General features: G+C 36.9%; 1 protein-coding gene across 1 annotated transcript in view; it reads left to right on the top strand.

Annotated features, from left to right (window-relative positions):
• The first annotated feature begins 480 nt into the window (after positions 1-480).
• LOC104286160 (15 kDa selenoprotein) overlaps positions 481-17,201 on the top strand; it is a 30,653-nt gene continuing 13,932 nt past the window's right edge. Inside the window, 3 exon segments of the mRNA XM_009884722.1 lie at positions 481-549; positions 3,367-3,534; positions 16,341-16,404. Coding sequence (XP_009883024.1) covers positions 481-549; positions 3,367-3,534; positions 16,341-16,404 — 301 coding nt within the window.

Raw genomic sequence — 17,201 nt, 5'->3', positions numbered from 1 at the left:
GACCGAGGTGATGTCCCGCCTACATGCGACCCTTTGTGATTGGGAGGTCCTTCTTGAAGTCCCGCCCACCTGCCCACCCGCATTGGGCACACGGACCGCGGCACTTGGGAAAGGCACAATAGTATTGCTCAGACCGGCTGTCAATCGCCGGGTTTAGGGGCTTGTATGCCGGTTTGCCGGTTGGCACTAATTCTCTGGGACGGGAAAGGACCTTACTCAGGGTTGCTTGCGCTATGCCTGATTAAGGCCTGGGAACGGCATTTTCTCTAGCCTCCCTGTAAAGCGCTACTCTGAACACCCTAAAATAGCCTTGCTGTAGACTTCCCGCAGAGGTTCTGAGTTAGCTGCTTCTGCTTGTGGTGCCGGAGTTTGGGGGCAAGTCTGCCCTCTCCCGCATCAGGCAACGTGTCGGGCATCCGCGGTGGGTGAGGTCCTTCCACCGCCTCCCGGCGACGCTGGCAGGAGCGTTCCGGCACCAAGATGGCGGCGGCTGCTGAGCTAACGGCCGCGGGGCGTTGCTGGCTCTGGTTGCTAGTGGGGCTGCAGGCGGTGAGAGGCCGTGGGCCGGGAGCGAGACGTGCCCCGCAGCGGCAGGCGGAGGCAGCGGGCCTCGCCCGGCCCGGCCCATCCCCGAGGCCTCGTCTCGTGCCTCGTCCCTCTCCTGCCTCCCTGGCCGCCTCTTTTTCTCTCTCTGTCGGAGGTTGTCCTCTGCTTCTGCCCTCTTCCCTCCTGCCGTCGCTGCCTCTGCCCCTCCAGACTGCGACGGCCGCGTTTTGAAGCCTGAGCACCCCTCAGCCGCGTCCCTCGCCCCGGCTCGCCTTATTAGCTCGGGAAAACGTGATCGCTGCAGGTGTTGCAGTGACTCTTGAAATAAGTTTTCAGGTTTCCTCGACCATTTCTAGCGAGATTTGTGTGTTGTGATATACCTCGCGGCCTGGGTTATCCGTAGTAACAAAGTTAAGAATGGGTTTGGAAAGTGAAACTAGGCGGCTTTTGATTTCTGTCTTGTGAAAGACTGTCCCTCGAGGTTTTCCAGACAGCTTTCTCTGTTTTAGTTCACCTGATGCCCTTCAAGTTCTGACCCACCTGAGCTTCAGAGGCATGAGGTTATACAAAAGACCTGTTCAAATCTTTCACTCCAGTAACTATGAAGTACTTCCTAAAGCAATTTGTATTGATGCTGCATTTGCTTTAATATATGAAATTATCTAATGTGAAACCAAAGCAGTGTGTAATGTGTATTTGTAGTTAAAGCATTCAAGGAGAGCGTGCTGCTGAAATGAGGCTCATCACTGGCTAGGTAGCTGAAGTTATCTTTTCCTGATGGAAAATTAGCTTCTGAGATGTGAGGGTTCTTTTCTAATCCTAAACAGAGACATTTATTATAATTAGTGTACTTGTTATTTCAGATAGTACAATAATTATGGTACTAAAAATTCAAGAAAAATACTAGGGAGAGGCAGTTTCTTCCTCTTATTTTCCCCTCCTTGCCCTGCTTATAATTTTATTCGTAAGCTGTTTTGAATTTGCTGTCTAACCAGAACTTCTTCATGGAGGAATTCTCTTGTAAAGGAGACTTTACTTGTTTCATACACTGTTTGTTTTTTTTGGTTGGTTCCCCCCAGAAAATAACCAGCGGAGTATTGGCCTTATATACGCAGATGCTCTAGAGCTCTGCTGGAGAAAGGTGTGAGGAGTGTTGCTGGTGGAAGCGAAATGACAATGCCACTAATACCATTTTTGCTCCCAGGTGAACAGATTCAAAAGTGAGGAAAAGATGAAAGTAAAGCTTAAAAGGGGTTGATGGCAAGCAGCAAAGTGTGAGAGTACTCTTTTAGTTACTGACATCTTCATTAATTTATTAAGTGAACAATAATTAAAATGTAGCCTTGGCAGTGTTTGGCATCCTCCTTAGATTTTCTGTACTACTGAGGTGGTGTTATATTTCTTATTGCCAGTATCCTTCAGAAAGGATAGATAATAGATGATTCCAGTAGAATAGGGTCCCATTTTTGCTTGCGTGCTGTCATATATAGAAATTACTTCAACAGTGTCCTGTAGGAAGAAGAATAGTAATTTTAAAATAATTTTCTGTGTATTATACTTTTCTGTTCATGCTTTAACTTTTTTTGGCAGATACAGAGAAACAGAATAATGATGCACATAGTATATTTTCTACCAATTCCTAATCCATAAAGTTTCCTATCTATCACATCAGTGACGTGTCTTTGGCTATAGGTTGATCACTTTGAGGAAGGAAATGCGTTTTGTCTCTGCCTTACTTGGGTATGCTGTATACACTAAATGATGGGTGAATATGAAGAGAAGTCTGATTTGCTGAAGGACAGACTTAGTTTTTCTTCTATATTTTTCTGTTTGGCCCAGCATAATTTTTCTGACTCTTTATCTGTTATCATCCAGTCCAGTTTGCTGGTATCATCTCGGTCTTCTCTGAACATGGAGATGCTTGCTGATTGTTTTCTTGGTGTTCAGATGTTATGGGTTTTGCCCAAGGTCTTTCACTCAGACTGAAAAGTATCTGGGAAAACTGTCTCCTTTCTCTCCTTTCTTAATGTCATCTCTTACTTCCCCCTTCCCAGCATACAGCTGGAGGGACAGGTTTTAAGCTTCGGTGAGAGAAATCGCTGCGTAGGGAAGCCGGAATGTGAAAACAAAACGCCATTTAAGTGCTGGGATAGTTGGTAAAATTGGGTTTGCTGCTCATTAAAAACAGAACCTGTGTTTTACATAGAAGCCATATAATTGAGTTGCCTATTTTAATGTATTATTAGTAAATCAGAATTGCAGGGTTTTATCTACACTTCCACTTTTAGTATGTGATTTTCCTGTAACGTTAATGCAAACATGAAATTAAAATCCTACTTGTATGCCTTGTTGAGCAGTTTGGTCCATTTCATCAGTCCCTGGTTGTGCTTTTCCCAAGCTTAGCTGTTGTAGTTATTTTCCAAGTGTGTTTTCAGTGATACGAAATTTACTGAAATTGTTTTGAAAGAGCAGGCTTTAGAGAGCTGTAGCCATGTGCATTTCAGCTGATTCGTAATGTTTGTTTTTTTCTTAATTTGGATCTAGCAATAGGAAAGCAGTAGAGTTGTCAGAAGTGTATATTAATGGATTTTGGCAGGTCTGATACCTTGAAATATGCATATTACAAGTGTCTAGAATCACTATTAATGGACCATTCTTCAAAATAAGGTGGTGTTTTGCACTTATGAGCAGACCATTAGTCATTACTGCAAGACGGTCACAAGAGATTTAGTTGTTCTTTCTAATCATTAGAGTATTTAAAATCTTCCTTTTTTAAACAACTAATTGAATACTAAAATGTAACATTGTATTGGTTTTCAGATAAGTGCATATGGAGCACAGTTGTCATCAGAAGCTTGCAGAGAGCTGGGCTTCTCCAGTAACTTGCTATGCAGTTCTTGCAACCTTCTTGGACAGTTCAATCTGAATCAGTTGGATCCCTTCTGCAGGCAGTGCTGCCAAGAAGAAGCTCAGTTGGAAACTAGAAAGGTGGGTTTTGGACCAAATCCTTTGTGGAATAATTTAACACTTTGTTATATTTATGAAGCATTTAATTTTAAAAATATATGAGTGTGGATTATAATCTCAAGAGGAAAATGCAGCGTTTCTTGATAGTCCACTATACAAAGGGTCTAGATTTGCAGACTTGCCATGCTACTCTAAAATAACATTCCTGTATAAGCAGAGGAACCTTTGGTTCTATGACATCCCTTCTCTAGTATGAAGTGACTAATGGGAGCTATGTCCAGCTTCTTTAAATTTTAAGATGTATAGGATCTGAAGAGGGCAAAAAAGAGCATAAGGAGACTGGTGGTTTTGATCGCAGCTATTGCTTGGTGATTGACCCATAGCGTAATGGCCAGGATAGTTCCGTTCAATCCCTAGGAACAAAAGGCTGGTGCAGCTGTCAGGTCAACTCCTGAAGTGGCACAAACCTGACCGAAGCAGGACTGCTCAGCTTCATTCTACAGCAGTGAGAACAGCCAGGTTCTAACAGCTAGAAATACTGGAAATGATCTCGCTCGGAGCCCATGCTGTGCTTCAGTTAGGCTAAGCCAAAACCTTTCCTTTATCTGGAATAAGTAAATATCTATCTTGCTTAAGATATGTTGGCAAGGAAGAATTTTTACAGAGCTCTTGAAAAGAATACTTGCTTTCAAATATGTTGTAATTTAAGAGTGCTCTAGAATACATTGAAGATCAATCAATTATCAGGAAAGTAGAGATTTTAAGGAGAAGAGATACTGAAATTACATTTAATGGCTAGGAGATAGCTAAATAACTGACAATGTGAAATTAATGAGGAAATGTAGCAGGTTTGTCATGTCAATTAAATTCAGCATAATATTTAAAAAAAGTCTGCCTATAATTTTTAACAAAATCACTGGTTACAGTGTTAGGTACAATATATTAAGTATCAAGAAGCAAGTGTTTAAGATTTGCAGAAAATTAATAATTAGTAGTTCCTTAAAGTTGAGAGACTATTAAGGTAAGAGGTAAGACTGTAAATTGTGCTGTTTCATATATTGACAAAAGAATGCTTGCAGTAATATTTTAGTATAATCCTTACGGGACTCGATATCTAAGACTTTTTCTTTGCTGGATATATGAATCTTATAAAGGAAAGTTTGTCTCTGGAAAATGCTCCAGTTCTTATATATATATATGCACATACACATACATACACACACACAAAAGCTGAGAAGTTTGAGAATAAAATCTAACTAAATGTGCTAAAAGGGAATGGAAAAATAGGAAAGGGTTTCCAGCTGTGCTGTGGTTGTGTACCCCAACTGGTAGCAGTTGTGGTGGGAGCAGCAAGGCTTCCTGTCCTCATGTAAGCAGTGGATGCTTTTATTTGCTCAAGCAATATTCTTATTTCTGCCACAGTGTGCATAAGATGTAGCACAAGAACTTGTGGAGCAGGGTAATTTCTGTTGCTATTTGTTGGGAAAATAAACTAGAGGAGTTATGTTGTGTTTCTTTCAATGTGACTTCTGAAGATAAGAAAATCTGTCTTTATCAATTTATCAGTAATTTACTCAAGGATGTCAGTTTGTATTGTAAATATTGCATTAATAAAGGTTGGATCAAATAACAGAATTTAAATCAATAGATCATTTCCTGATTATCCTGAATCAGGCCTAGATTTAACCATGTGGATAATCACACTTTGTGTAAGACTAATCAAATGCCATTTTGTGGTAAGGGCTTTACACTGTAAATATTTCCAGTATCAAAACTTTCTGGTTTAGTCATGCTGAATGTAGGAGAACAAATAGCACAAGGCTGGATGGGGTCTCAAGGTTGTTCAACAAATCCCTTCACAATGAACCAGAATTTGTTGCGTGTTCATAGGAACCAAGAGGTTGTATATTATAAGTTACTGGGGTTTTTTAGTCTATTTGTGTTGGTTTACCCAGTTTCATTTTCTGCTTGTGCTTTGTAGTAATTATGAATAATTTGCTGCTATAGCACAATTCGATGTACATCTTGATTATTCTATCTTTTCTTACTTCTGTGATGTTTTTGAAGAAATTTAATACAAATGATACTTGAGATTTGGAGCTAGCGTGTTAAGTATCGGCTTGAATTGTAGGAGTGATTATGATACTATTTCCATGCATTTTCCTGTTATGTGTTTGAATGCAAGCTTTCCCTACTCTGTGTGTGAATAGAAATATTGGATTGTTCTAACATTATGGTTATATGGTTGAGTGTTAAATTATAGCATCATTTCTAATATTTTTTTGAATGCTGTTTCAGAAGGTTGACTTTTTTATACTGTTAACCACTGCTTGGAAATGTGTATTTTGGATTTGCTGATTTTTATTTATTTTTTTCTTTTTAATTTTTGGGTTTTTTTAAACTTGTACTGAGTAACTTCCCTTGAAGACTAGCAAGTAGAAAATTAGTGTTGAGAGAGAGGACTACGAATATTATCTTCACAAATTGTGTTCAGATTCATCTCATTTTGGACTGACTTGTGTTTTAACATATTGCTGGTTGTAACAGGTGTCTGTAATTGAGCTTAAGATTTTACTCTTACATAAAAATTAACCATCTAATTTATAGTAGCTTCTTGCTAAAGTAGTATTTTCATGATATGCGTGCAGAATAGAATAACTGAATGCTGCCTTTTGCTGTACTCTTTTCCATTCCACTAGATTTTTTTCAGGTTACCATAGAAATCTTCTTTGTAATGAAAACTTGACAGTTGAGACTGGATGGATGTTGAAAGTCTTAAAAGTTATTTTTCTTACCCTCATGCTTGAAAAATTTGTAAATCTTACTCTATAAAGACCTGCATCTAGATGTAAGATGTCTGACTTGCTGATTAGCGATCTTATGTGTTGCTGAGTTCTAGAGCAGTGGTGCTCTGGGTTTTGCTAGTGCTGTGACTACATGGTTGAACATCCTCAAAGTACAGGAATCTTATTTTCTGAACCATGATTCCAGTAGATGACCTAGCTTGTTCATTATGTGAGCAGATATTTGTTCCCATCATGTGACGCAGCACGTTGGTAGTCTGTGCTACAAACAAACTTGCAAACTATTAGAATTCCAGTACAGACTTCAGGATTTTAAGTGAGTTCTCCTTGTAAGTACATGGCAAGTGTTAGAAATAGAGAAAGCAAGAGTTAATTTATTGCATGACTTTTGCCTGAGTTTTAAATGGGGATTTAAAATTAAAGGTAAAGGGATAGCATGTGTATCTGAGAATTTTTATGTATCATCGCTACTTTTCACAAATGATCTGTCAAATATGCCCAGTCCTAAAAGTACTTAGTGCTGCATAGCATCGGTGCAACCACAAATGAGATGTTTACAGATTTCAACTGTTTCGTATCCGTGAAAGATGTTTATTAATCCTGGTCTTGTTATTGGTCCAGTATTCTGTGAATTGACATTGCGGAAAATGGCTGTGAGGTACTGTTATTACCCAGGATTTGTCTTGCTCTTAACTTCTACTGACACCTGTCCGGTGAAATATTTTAATTACTTTATAATTGTACTGTGGGTAAAATGAAAAAAAAAATATTTTGGTTATCTTCTCTTCTAGAGATTATGTATTCACTTTCAGACTAATTCAGAAGCTAGCTTAAACGGTATTGCTTTAGACAGCTGCAAGTTTTAAGCCTCAGTCTGTCAGATGCAGAGTACTGCTGGTGTGTAAAACGTAGAAGGATGAAATGGAGGTGAAGCTAACTGTGCGTGAAATTGTAGTAGCAGGAGAGATTGTCCATATTTTGCAGCAGCTGAAAATAGCTGCACTCCATCTGCAGCTTCACTTATGCTGTGTGATCGCTTCAGACATAGCCATAAGCATATTCCATTAATTGTATATTATAATCTTAGATTTATCTCAATATATGCATGTCAAAATCCAAATTGATTTTAAGAATCAACTCTGTGATGAAATTTGCAATACATTAAATTTCACAGTTGCACTGTGCAGGATTGCTACAGCCCTTAAAAGTCATCAATATTTCTAACCAGAGCTTTGAAATATATTTTGCCCACTAAAATGTGTTGAACTTCAGCATTTTAAATTTCTGCTCACAAGTATTTGTCATGTTGTACTGTTGTGGTGTTTGGTGAATTAGATAATGTGACATCAGGTTTGAGAAAAAGTTGGCCAGGAAATTGGAGACATGAAAATGGATGGTTTAGACAGTAAGTTGCCATGGGTAACATCACACGTGGGTAACGTGATAGACACAAGTCTATCATACACTATTTTGAAATAGTTTATGATTCTACTGTAAAACTAGGCATATATAATGATACAGAAGTCTCTATGCATACTTTTAAAGTTACATAGATATGGGTAATAACTGCTCCACTCCACAAATTTAAGCAAAAACATCTAAAATCCTAAGACTTTTAGCAACTTTCTTGTGCATGTATTCAGGGTTGTCAAAATATGATAAGCTGTCAAAACTTGGTTTAATAATTTATTGGAATACCTGGCCTCTGCATTACTAAGGTAATGAAAAAATTAGGATTATTTTTCACCAAACTTGTACTAGATGTAACAATATAAATAACTAAAATATTTCAGAAGCTTGAAATGGGTTATTGTACTGTAAGAGGGGAGGTTTCCAACTTGATATTCTTCCCTAACCAGTAAATATTAAAAGTTTCCTTTCATTATGACGTCAAAGTATTGTGAAACATTAACCTGAAATAAATGTGGTCAGCTTAAACTTTGGCTATTACTTTTTCCAAAAAATGTTAAAGCCCATCTTAAGGGTTGCTTTACATTCAGATCCTCATTCTACATCCTTCCTAACCTAAAATGATTTTCAGCATTTATGACTGCTATTTGAAAGTTAATGCAAGGCTCTGGACATAACCCCGTTAGCTGTAGACAAACAGAATGGATAAGGTTTAGAAAACAGCAGTATTAAGTGACCTTTAAGTATTGTTTTTTCTCAACACTTTGCAAAATGCTGAAAACAGAGAATTAACTGGGGAGAAAGTCCTAAGAATGCACACTAAAACACACTGGAAAATGGGGAGAAAAGTCCAAGCAGAGCAGAGGAGCCTTTCCTAGAGTTTTATTATGGATTTCCACTGGCCGGTTGGGTAAGCGTGTCTTCAGTGCAGTTAGATTGATGGAAACATGTGGCAACTAGGCGTGTTCCCTAGTTGTTACATTGTAACTGGTGCAGTACTTAACCAGGTACTTTGATGTTTCTGCAGGAAGATTGTATCATGTTTTCACTGCATCAGGCTGAAATGCTTTTCCTTGCAAGTCCTTGGTACTTGGTATTGTGGGAAGTCGTTTTGAGACAGGAATGATTCAGCCTGTTTCAACACTGCAAAACCACAGAACTTCTAGTCTGTTTAAAGTGAAGCCTGAGCTCTGACCCCTTCTTCCACATCAGCCACTGGTTTCTGCATAGTATCACACTATTTATGAGAGGTTTTTGTTGGTGAAAAATACAGAGGTGCGGGATGATATACAAAAGAGTGAATTATACCTATTTAGCCCATGTAATAAGTAGTTGCTAATCTGCAGTTTGGTCTAATCTGAAGAAAAGATGACTCTTTATTTCACTGAAAGGTAAAAAATATGCCTATACAAATACAGTTTTCTGTAGTCTATCTTATCTGTCACTCGCAACAAAATTGTCACTCAGGCCTTTAAATATTACAGGGTAGGAGATGAGCACATATGCAGAAACTGTTCCTCAGAATCGGTTATTTTAATCCCAACAGATAATATTTATATTTGCCTTATGATGTAGTTTGACCATAACTTAAAGCCAATTCTTTGGGTGGAGTTAGTGTTAGACCCCTCCTGGAACTGAAATAACTACATAGTGTAATATTATTAATAAACATGTGTACTGTAATTATATCTGTGTGCTACTTTTAATAAAAAAATCAAATTGAAGCTCTCTTAAAACACCTTTATACACATACAGACTTTTAAAATGTGCTGTTATGAATTACAAAGAGAAATAAGGTGCCATTCTTGTTCAGACTTACTTTTTAAACCTCAAAATAGTTTACAGAACTCTCAATAATTACTGAAACTAGAATAACTTGAAAAGCTTTTAATGCTTTAGGCTACTCTTGTGTGACCCAATTTAGTTTCATTTTTCAGGGTTTTTTTTCTTTTCATTTCTCTAATTAAAGTGCTACACTCAAAAATTACTGTTGGCTGCCTGCTTGTTCTGCCAGAGGCTCTTCATATGAATAGTTCCAATGAAGCAGTCTCATCTCTTGATTTTTACCCACTCAACGGGTAAAAATAGAGAACTACTTAGAATTCATTGACATCTCAGTGGTGTAACGTAAGTGTAAGTCATATCAATACTTGTATAAGTGAATTAGAATTTTAGCTTACTTGTAGCTGTTTGTCAAACTCCAGCTTTTTGTCTTTTGATGTGTTCTATAAAATCCTTTGTCTGCTTTGTAAAAAATCAAATGGTGCTTTTACATAGTTGTAGTCTTTATTTCTAACATGCTACATAAAAACAATGAACAGCAACCATTTTTACCAACTGTGTCATTTAAAAATAGCATAATTCAATGACAGCATATTTCATTTAACACTCAAGTAAATAATCAGAACTCTGTAATTAAGGCTAATATGTCAAATTATCTCCCTTCAAAGTTTGCTTTTAGCTAAAAGTGTCCCATAGAGTTCACAGAGGAATGCTTTTCTGGGGAATGTTGATAGCGAAGTTGGGGAATTGAGATGATTGTGTTGTCTCTAATAGAAAAAGTCTCTTATCAGAGTACTGTCGCTTCAGAATATTATGCACGGCCATTCCTTGCACTAAAAATGTGTTGAAGTGGATGTCCTTCTCAAGAACTTTACCATGTACACCCTTTCCCTTCCGTCTGTACATGATATTATCAGCAATGAAAATTAATGTTGACAAACAGTCAAGGAAAGCGCAGCTAGCTAATCAGTGTCCTGAGACAGAAATTCACCATCTTTTGTTTGGATCCGATTCACCAAAGGTCCGTCTCTGTCAGATAAACTAAGATAGAATACACTCACTATCTGTCTGTAGTAGGGCAAGCCTTACCTATGGAAGACGTCTTTCTACGCTTACAATTTCCCTAACATTTTCTTTTTCACTGATAAGTATGAATTTGCTAAATGTGAGTTAAAGTTGTTGATGTGCATCTGTGCTGGTGAATGGAATAGGTTTAAGTCTGACCTTCATCTGGATACACATCTAGATAAAATAGTGCCGTTTGACTCTACATATGTTGAAGCGACTTCAAAGAGTACAAAGTCTCCAAATTACTTAAACGGGCAAAGTCAAATAAATAGTTGATCAGTTCTGTTCTCAGTGTTTTCTTTGCAACCCTTCTAAGGTGCGTTCTTTTTTTAATAAAAGCACAGATTCTAGAGAATAAAAGAGATGTTCAGGGATTCTACTGCTAGAGGTAAGTAGATGATTCGATAGCAAAGTTAAGTGTACAGTGTATTCCAAAATTGGAACTTAAATGTTAACTTTCTGTCTCTACATTTAGCTTACGTAACTCTGTTCGCTAGGTCCCAGTGAGCTCCCATAGGAGCCCTTTTTCCACCACCCTTTTCCTCTCTTCCACTCTTATCCCTGCCCCCACTCAAATTGGGCATGCACACCACTTAATCCACGCTACAGCTTCGGAGGTGTCAAGTTGACGGCTGCTCAGTTTCTGCATTTTCCCTCACCCTTGTGCCAGATCTCTTGCTCACGTGACCTTACACCAAACCATTTCAGAGGGAGTGTTACCAAAAATAGTCTGCCAGGAGATGAAGTTGTTTTGGAGATTTTTGGTGGTTGTTGGATTTAAAGAGCAAAAATGTTTACATAATATTGCAAAGAGAAGATTGTTTAATGCCAAAAATAAAACACTTAGATGGATGACATTTTCTGTATGCTGAAGATTGTAATAGTAATGCACAACTATGTTATGTACCCACAGAATTAAAAAAATAATCTCCTACGTAAAGTGGAACTCAAAGTTCTGAAGATCTCCAAGGATACAGATGCTACAACCTTTCTTACAAAATTATTGCCTTAATACCCTCATTGTGACATTTTTCACCCTTATATTCAGTCGGAATTTCCTTCCCTGCAAATAAATGAGCACTTAGAGTCTGCTTTAGCTTTGTTCAGAGGAATTTGCCTGTAATACATAGCACTAATCACAGGAATAGCACTAATTCAGATAACTGTTTTTTGACTGTTTGACTCCTTGTTTCCAAACTCTTCACAGCATAATGAGTTGTGAATGGGAGCAGTTTCTTTGTTGCTAAATTTACTGATGACATCAGCTCTGAATGATGTGTGTGTATGTAGCAATGACTTTATTGGCTTTCTGCAGTACAGAACAGTAATTCATAATGTTCCTGGCAGTGAGGCTTTCTGACTGCTCTCTGCTAACCCACAGATTCTTGCTCATTTTCTGTCTGTAGGGAAGGAGAAGACTAGAGTGATGTTGAAAATTTCTGGCTGTCTGTACAAGTACCCTGCTTTCTCTTCAGCCTAGAAGAGAAAATATTTTATAGTTTATATCTCAGTGTATATTCCTTATTTTAACTAATCTAGTTCTCTAGTAGAAATAACAAATGGATTGGTAGCTATAAGAGTTTGGGAAAGAGCAGAAGCAGTTTGCACCAAAATCTCTTTTTGTGACTTCATTTCTCAGAAGGATAAATATGAATTATTCACTCATTGTTTTGCTTCCTGGGTGGGTGGGACACATAAAAAATTATTTTGTATGACTTCAAAAAAGAGATCAGGCACCCTGTTTTAAAACAATACCAGTTTGCAGATACCAAGCAACTTTGGCCAATAAGAATAATATCTGTATTTTTCCTAACTTTTCTTTGAAGTAAAACAATAGTATGAGTTGATAGGAGATGGAGATGTTTCTTTGGCATGTCTGCTTATATAGTAATATGAAATCAAAATTGCAGTGAATTAAAAAAAAATAAAATTGTTTCCATTGGGAATAGATTAGTCGTTGGTGAATATTTAGTGGAAGATTGTCGTGTACCCGAGGCAAGTAAAAATTCCAGAGTTTTAGCAGTAGTCACAAGTTGTGTTTTACTGCTTGTTCTCAGCTTTATTTTTTAAACTATTGGATATTAGGATAGGAAAATATGCAGATATCAGAGAGAATCCAGATACCATAGATAACTATTTATCATTGTGTGGCTTTATCTTAAGAGCAAGTTTCACTGTATGTTTTAAGACATGGTGGTACTGTACTGATTGCAAACAGCTGTATAGGTCGGGTTTGAGTGACACTTTGTAACCTGTGTAACTGTGCAGGGTCAGGCTTAGTCAGTAGTTAGAGGAAACCAGTGTACGAAGTAGAGTTGTTATAGAAGTAAAATTAGGGATAACTTACTGTATTTTACAAAATTTTTTGTCACCTTTGATCTAACACCATTTCATGATGATCAAGGAGCAATCTCTGTTAAGTACCATTTTTCAGTTCGGTTTGATCTGAATTCCTGTTTGATTGTAAACACTAACAGTTATATAGCAGCTTCATAGCAGGAATCTAATTTTTCTTCTGGAGTTTTCACCATGAGTAATTGTGATAACAATACCGTATCTATTTATAAATGAGGCACTGCTGGAATTTTGTCTCGCAGAAATTACTTCAATCCCCTTCTAGTAACAGGTAATTTTTCTTTACCTAAGTTAAGGTTCCTGGTTTTTAATTGCTGGAACAGTTATTTTTACAATAGATACTTTTATTTAACACTATTCTTATGTAAATGGTGGTTTATTCTGTTATAATTACCACTTCCCTTCATCATTAAAGCAGATTGTGGGTTTCCTCCTCTCAGATGTGGAGAGAGAGCTATCTTCATTACATCAGTGTGAACTATTACAAGACATACAGGTGCTTACAAAAAGCTTTTGAATGAAATTTAAATCAAGGTGATGCTTTGTAAAAGATGAGGGAAAAGTCCAGATTTTGTCACAGTATCCTTAGAAAGCATATTATTAAAACGTTTTTTTAGAAAAGCGAAGTTATTTTTATAGATGTAGACATGAATTAGCTTGGAAATCATGACAGCACTTGTTTTGGATGTTAAAATGGACACCAGTAATAGTTTAGAGAGTCTTTATTTCATTGCTTGTAGTACTAAAGTGAAGCATTATTTTAAAATTAACTAACTTATGAGTTAAGCATTGTGTAATGAACTGACTTGTCATGTTTGTATGCCTCCAGAATGAGTAGTACATGTCATTCTTAGTAATGCTTGAACACAGTAAGTGCCTTCACAAGGAGGTTTGGAGTTCATCTGTTTCGGACATATCAGGATGGTAGCAGCAGTAGATATTAACAAGTATGCTTTTGTTGTGGGCTAAGTGATGAAAATAAACCTGTGTTTCTTGCAAAAGACACCTTTGTTTAGAGTTATAAATGAAGCCAATTGATTTTTTTCAATTTTTTTTTCTTGTCTAGCCGTCTAGAGAGCAGCTGTTTGTCCCAGCACGAATCTGAACTTTTTTTGTACCAGCCCTGTTGGGCTTCAATCAAGGCAGAGTTACAAGCTCAAAATATAGACATCAGTTGCGCTGTTTTCTTTGTTAAAATTTACTTCTATCGGATATTGGCAAGCAGTTACAAACTGGGAGCAGTTTGTAATTACAAGATGTCTTGCGTATTTTAGATTCCTACAGTGATCTTGTTCCATAGAAATCCTTGTTTGAAAGGAAGAAATAAACTGGAAGAATTAGTTGCAGTAACGAGAATTGAAAAATGCTCGGTTTACCACTGTCCTAAATTTGGGTGTACTTAGTTCTTTGTACACATATATAAAATAATCAGTTAAGTAGACAGAAAAAGGCTATTTATTCCTTTGTCTACTTCTTTATACTACCTTCTTGACAGAAAATTGCAGAAAGCTGTCAGTATCAGAACCATTATAAATGTTCAGTGTATTAGTGTGCAAACTAGTATCTAAATCTAGGACTGCTGATATAATTGTGGTTGAATGTTTTTTAAAGAATAATTGATAGAGACAAAGTAAGTGAAGTGTTTATAATCTCACTATTCCATATTACCTCCGTGTTTTTAATTATTTCGTGTTTTTTAAATCCAGAGGAGCTTTAATTATACAAGCTAGTATCTGAGCTGTTTATCAGTGCCTTTTTTAATTAAAATCTTTGTTTGGGCAGTGAAAAAAAGCTTTAAAAAAATCTGGTATTTTTGATCTGTTGTTACATAGCAGTTCTGGGTTTTAACAGTCAAATCTTAGTTTTTATCTTAAATCTAATATCTAGTTGAAAATGTAAATGTAGTTAAAAAAAATTCTGACATGCTGTTCTGAACAGATAACACAATGTAACCTTTTTAGTTCTCTTTCCTGTGGAAGTAATGATTCCTGATTAGTTCATGTCAGGAAAGAAGTTGTAATTTCCCTGCAAATGATTAGAGTATTTCTCATGTTCTAATTGATAATATTTAGGCAAATATTGAATTCAGAAAATTCACATTCTGAAATGAAGATTTATTCTTGGCTGTCCATAATGTCTACATAGATAGGTGACAAAGTGTTAATAAAATTGTCTTTGGGATATGTTGTATTGTGTGTGGTTTGCTTTTATGATTTGTCGGTCCTTTTTCAGAGGGCTTAGTACTCATTAAATTTCATAGTGAAAGCTTATTTTTTAATTACATGTATTCTTAGTTCATATTTTAAGTGAAATGTGAATTTACTCCATTTCAGTAAGGTTATATTTTTCCCCGTTCTGACTCACATATTTGTTATGAAAACACTGACTAAAAAAATGAAAGCAGAGGTCTTAATTGTTTATAGAAGGTAATGAATTGAATTAAAAAAAATTAACTGAAGCTTATTCTGTCAACTTCTCTATATACAGTGGGGTTTCAGTGTTAGAAGGAAGAGATTTGGTATACAGTATTGACAACTATGTGTAAGATTAAAATGCCTAATTTTACAGTAGGAAGTTCTATTCTAGTAGCCAGAAAAATCTGTTGTTAACTTATATTTAAGATTCAGCAAACTATAGAATCAATTGCATGTTGCCAAAAAAAAACCCCAAAAGTTTAAAAACATATGGCAGTATACAAGATCAATAGTTGTATTTTTATTTAGATATTATATAAAACTGAAATTAACTTATACTTTAAGAACATTGAATCTGAGCATCTTGCAGAGCTGACAGAAGTGATTGACGTCTAAGTGCAAGCATCAAAGTTAGCCCAGCTTGTATATATTACATCAGCTATAGGCCTATTAATATGATCTGTCCTCTTTCTGCAATCACAATTAACTACAATACAATACTAATCGTTAGCCCAAATGAGAAGTCTGAAGTCACGGCCTTATCTTTATTATAAACAGTATTTCACTGTCCAAGTTGGGTTTAAAATGGAAACTAAAATTTCGCTTAATGAGACTTTCTTAGCATCTTTGGGGAGAACTATTACTAGTCCATAATTGCCATTGTAATGTCTCTGATTGCATTTTTTAAAAAATAATAATTGAAGCTTTGCTTCCAGCAACAGTATGTCTCAAATGATCATCTTTTTCCTGTTTTTACATTTTTAATATAATGAATGGAAATTATCATGTATCTTGAGTGAACAGTCAGTTGTTGCATAAATCGGACACAAGTCTGAAACTGTGATTCTATTTAGGATCTTATTTGTGTGTAGTTACCATCAACACAGTAGCGTATTTTCTCCTCAAAGAAAAATAGTTCAACAGATAACACCCCATAAGTAAACTAGTAATTTAGATTTTTGATGTCATTAACAGCTTTTGTTTATTATTACAGCTTTATGCAGGCGCTGTCCTAGAGGTATGTGGATGAAAATTGGGAAGGTTCCCTCAAGTCCAGGGTAAGTAAAGCCACTACTGTTCTTTAAATTATGAAATACTGTCACAGCTGAATGACAAAATGTGCTTTTAAGTACTACTACAGGTAGTCATAAATTTCATATATTATATCAGGAAAGTTGCATTGACCTGAGACTCATGTAACTGATCTCCAGTAATTGATAGATGAAATTATACTGTGTGCTTATGGAACTACTTTCTTTTCACAGATCCTGCAGTATAATTGTTTTGTCAGTGGATAAGGACAGTCAACTAAAGTGAATGGAATACAGTAGTGTAAAAGGAAAACCAGTATCATCAGTATGTGGTGGGAGGAAGCCGCAGGAAAAACATCCATAAGAAATTTCAAAGTGGAATTTTCTTATGAATGGGGGAAGAGCTTAGGTGACAACTTTGATGCGGTTGGCTTTCTGGGCTGTGAGCCCACATTGCTGGGTCATGTTGAGCTTCTCATCCACCAGCACTCCCAAGTCTTTCTGCTCAGGGCTGCTCTCCATCCATTCTCTGCCCAGCATGTATTTGTGCATGGGATTGCCCCAACCCACATGCAGGACCTTGCCTTTGGCCTTGTTGAACTTCATGAAGTTTGCAAAGGCCCACCTCTCAGGCCTGTCCAGGTCCCTCTGGATGGCAACCCTTCCCTCCACTGTGTCAACGACACCGCACAGCTTGGTGTTGTCAGCAAACTTGCTGAGGGTGCACTCAATCCCACTGTCCATGTTGCCAACAAAGATGTTAAACAGCACCAATCCCAATACTGAACCCTGAGGAACACCACTTGCCACTGGTCGCCACTTAG

Source organism: Charadrius vociferus, unplaced genomic scaffold (genome assembly GCF_000708025.1).
Source record: "Charadrius vociferus isolate BGI_N301 unplaced genomic scaffold, ASM70802v2 scaffold163, whole genome shotgun sequence".
In the NCBI taxonomy this organism is placed as follows: Eukaryota; Metazoa; Chordata; class Aves; order Charadriiformes; family Charadriidae; genus Charadrius; species Charadrius vociferus.
This window is presented reverse-complemented; position numbering and strand designations above follow the sequence as displayed.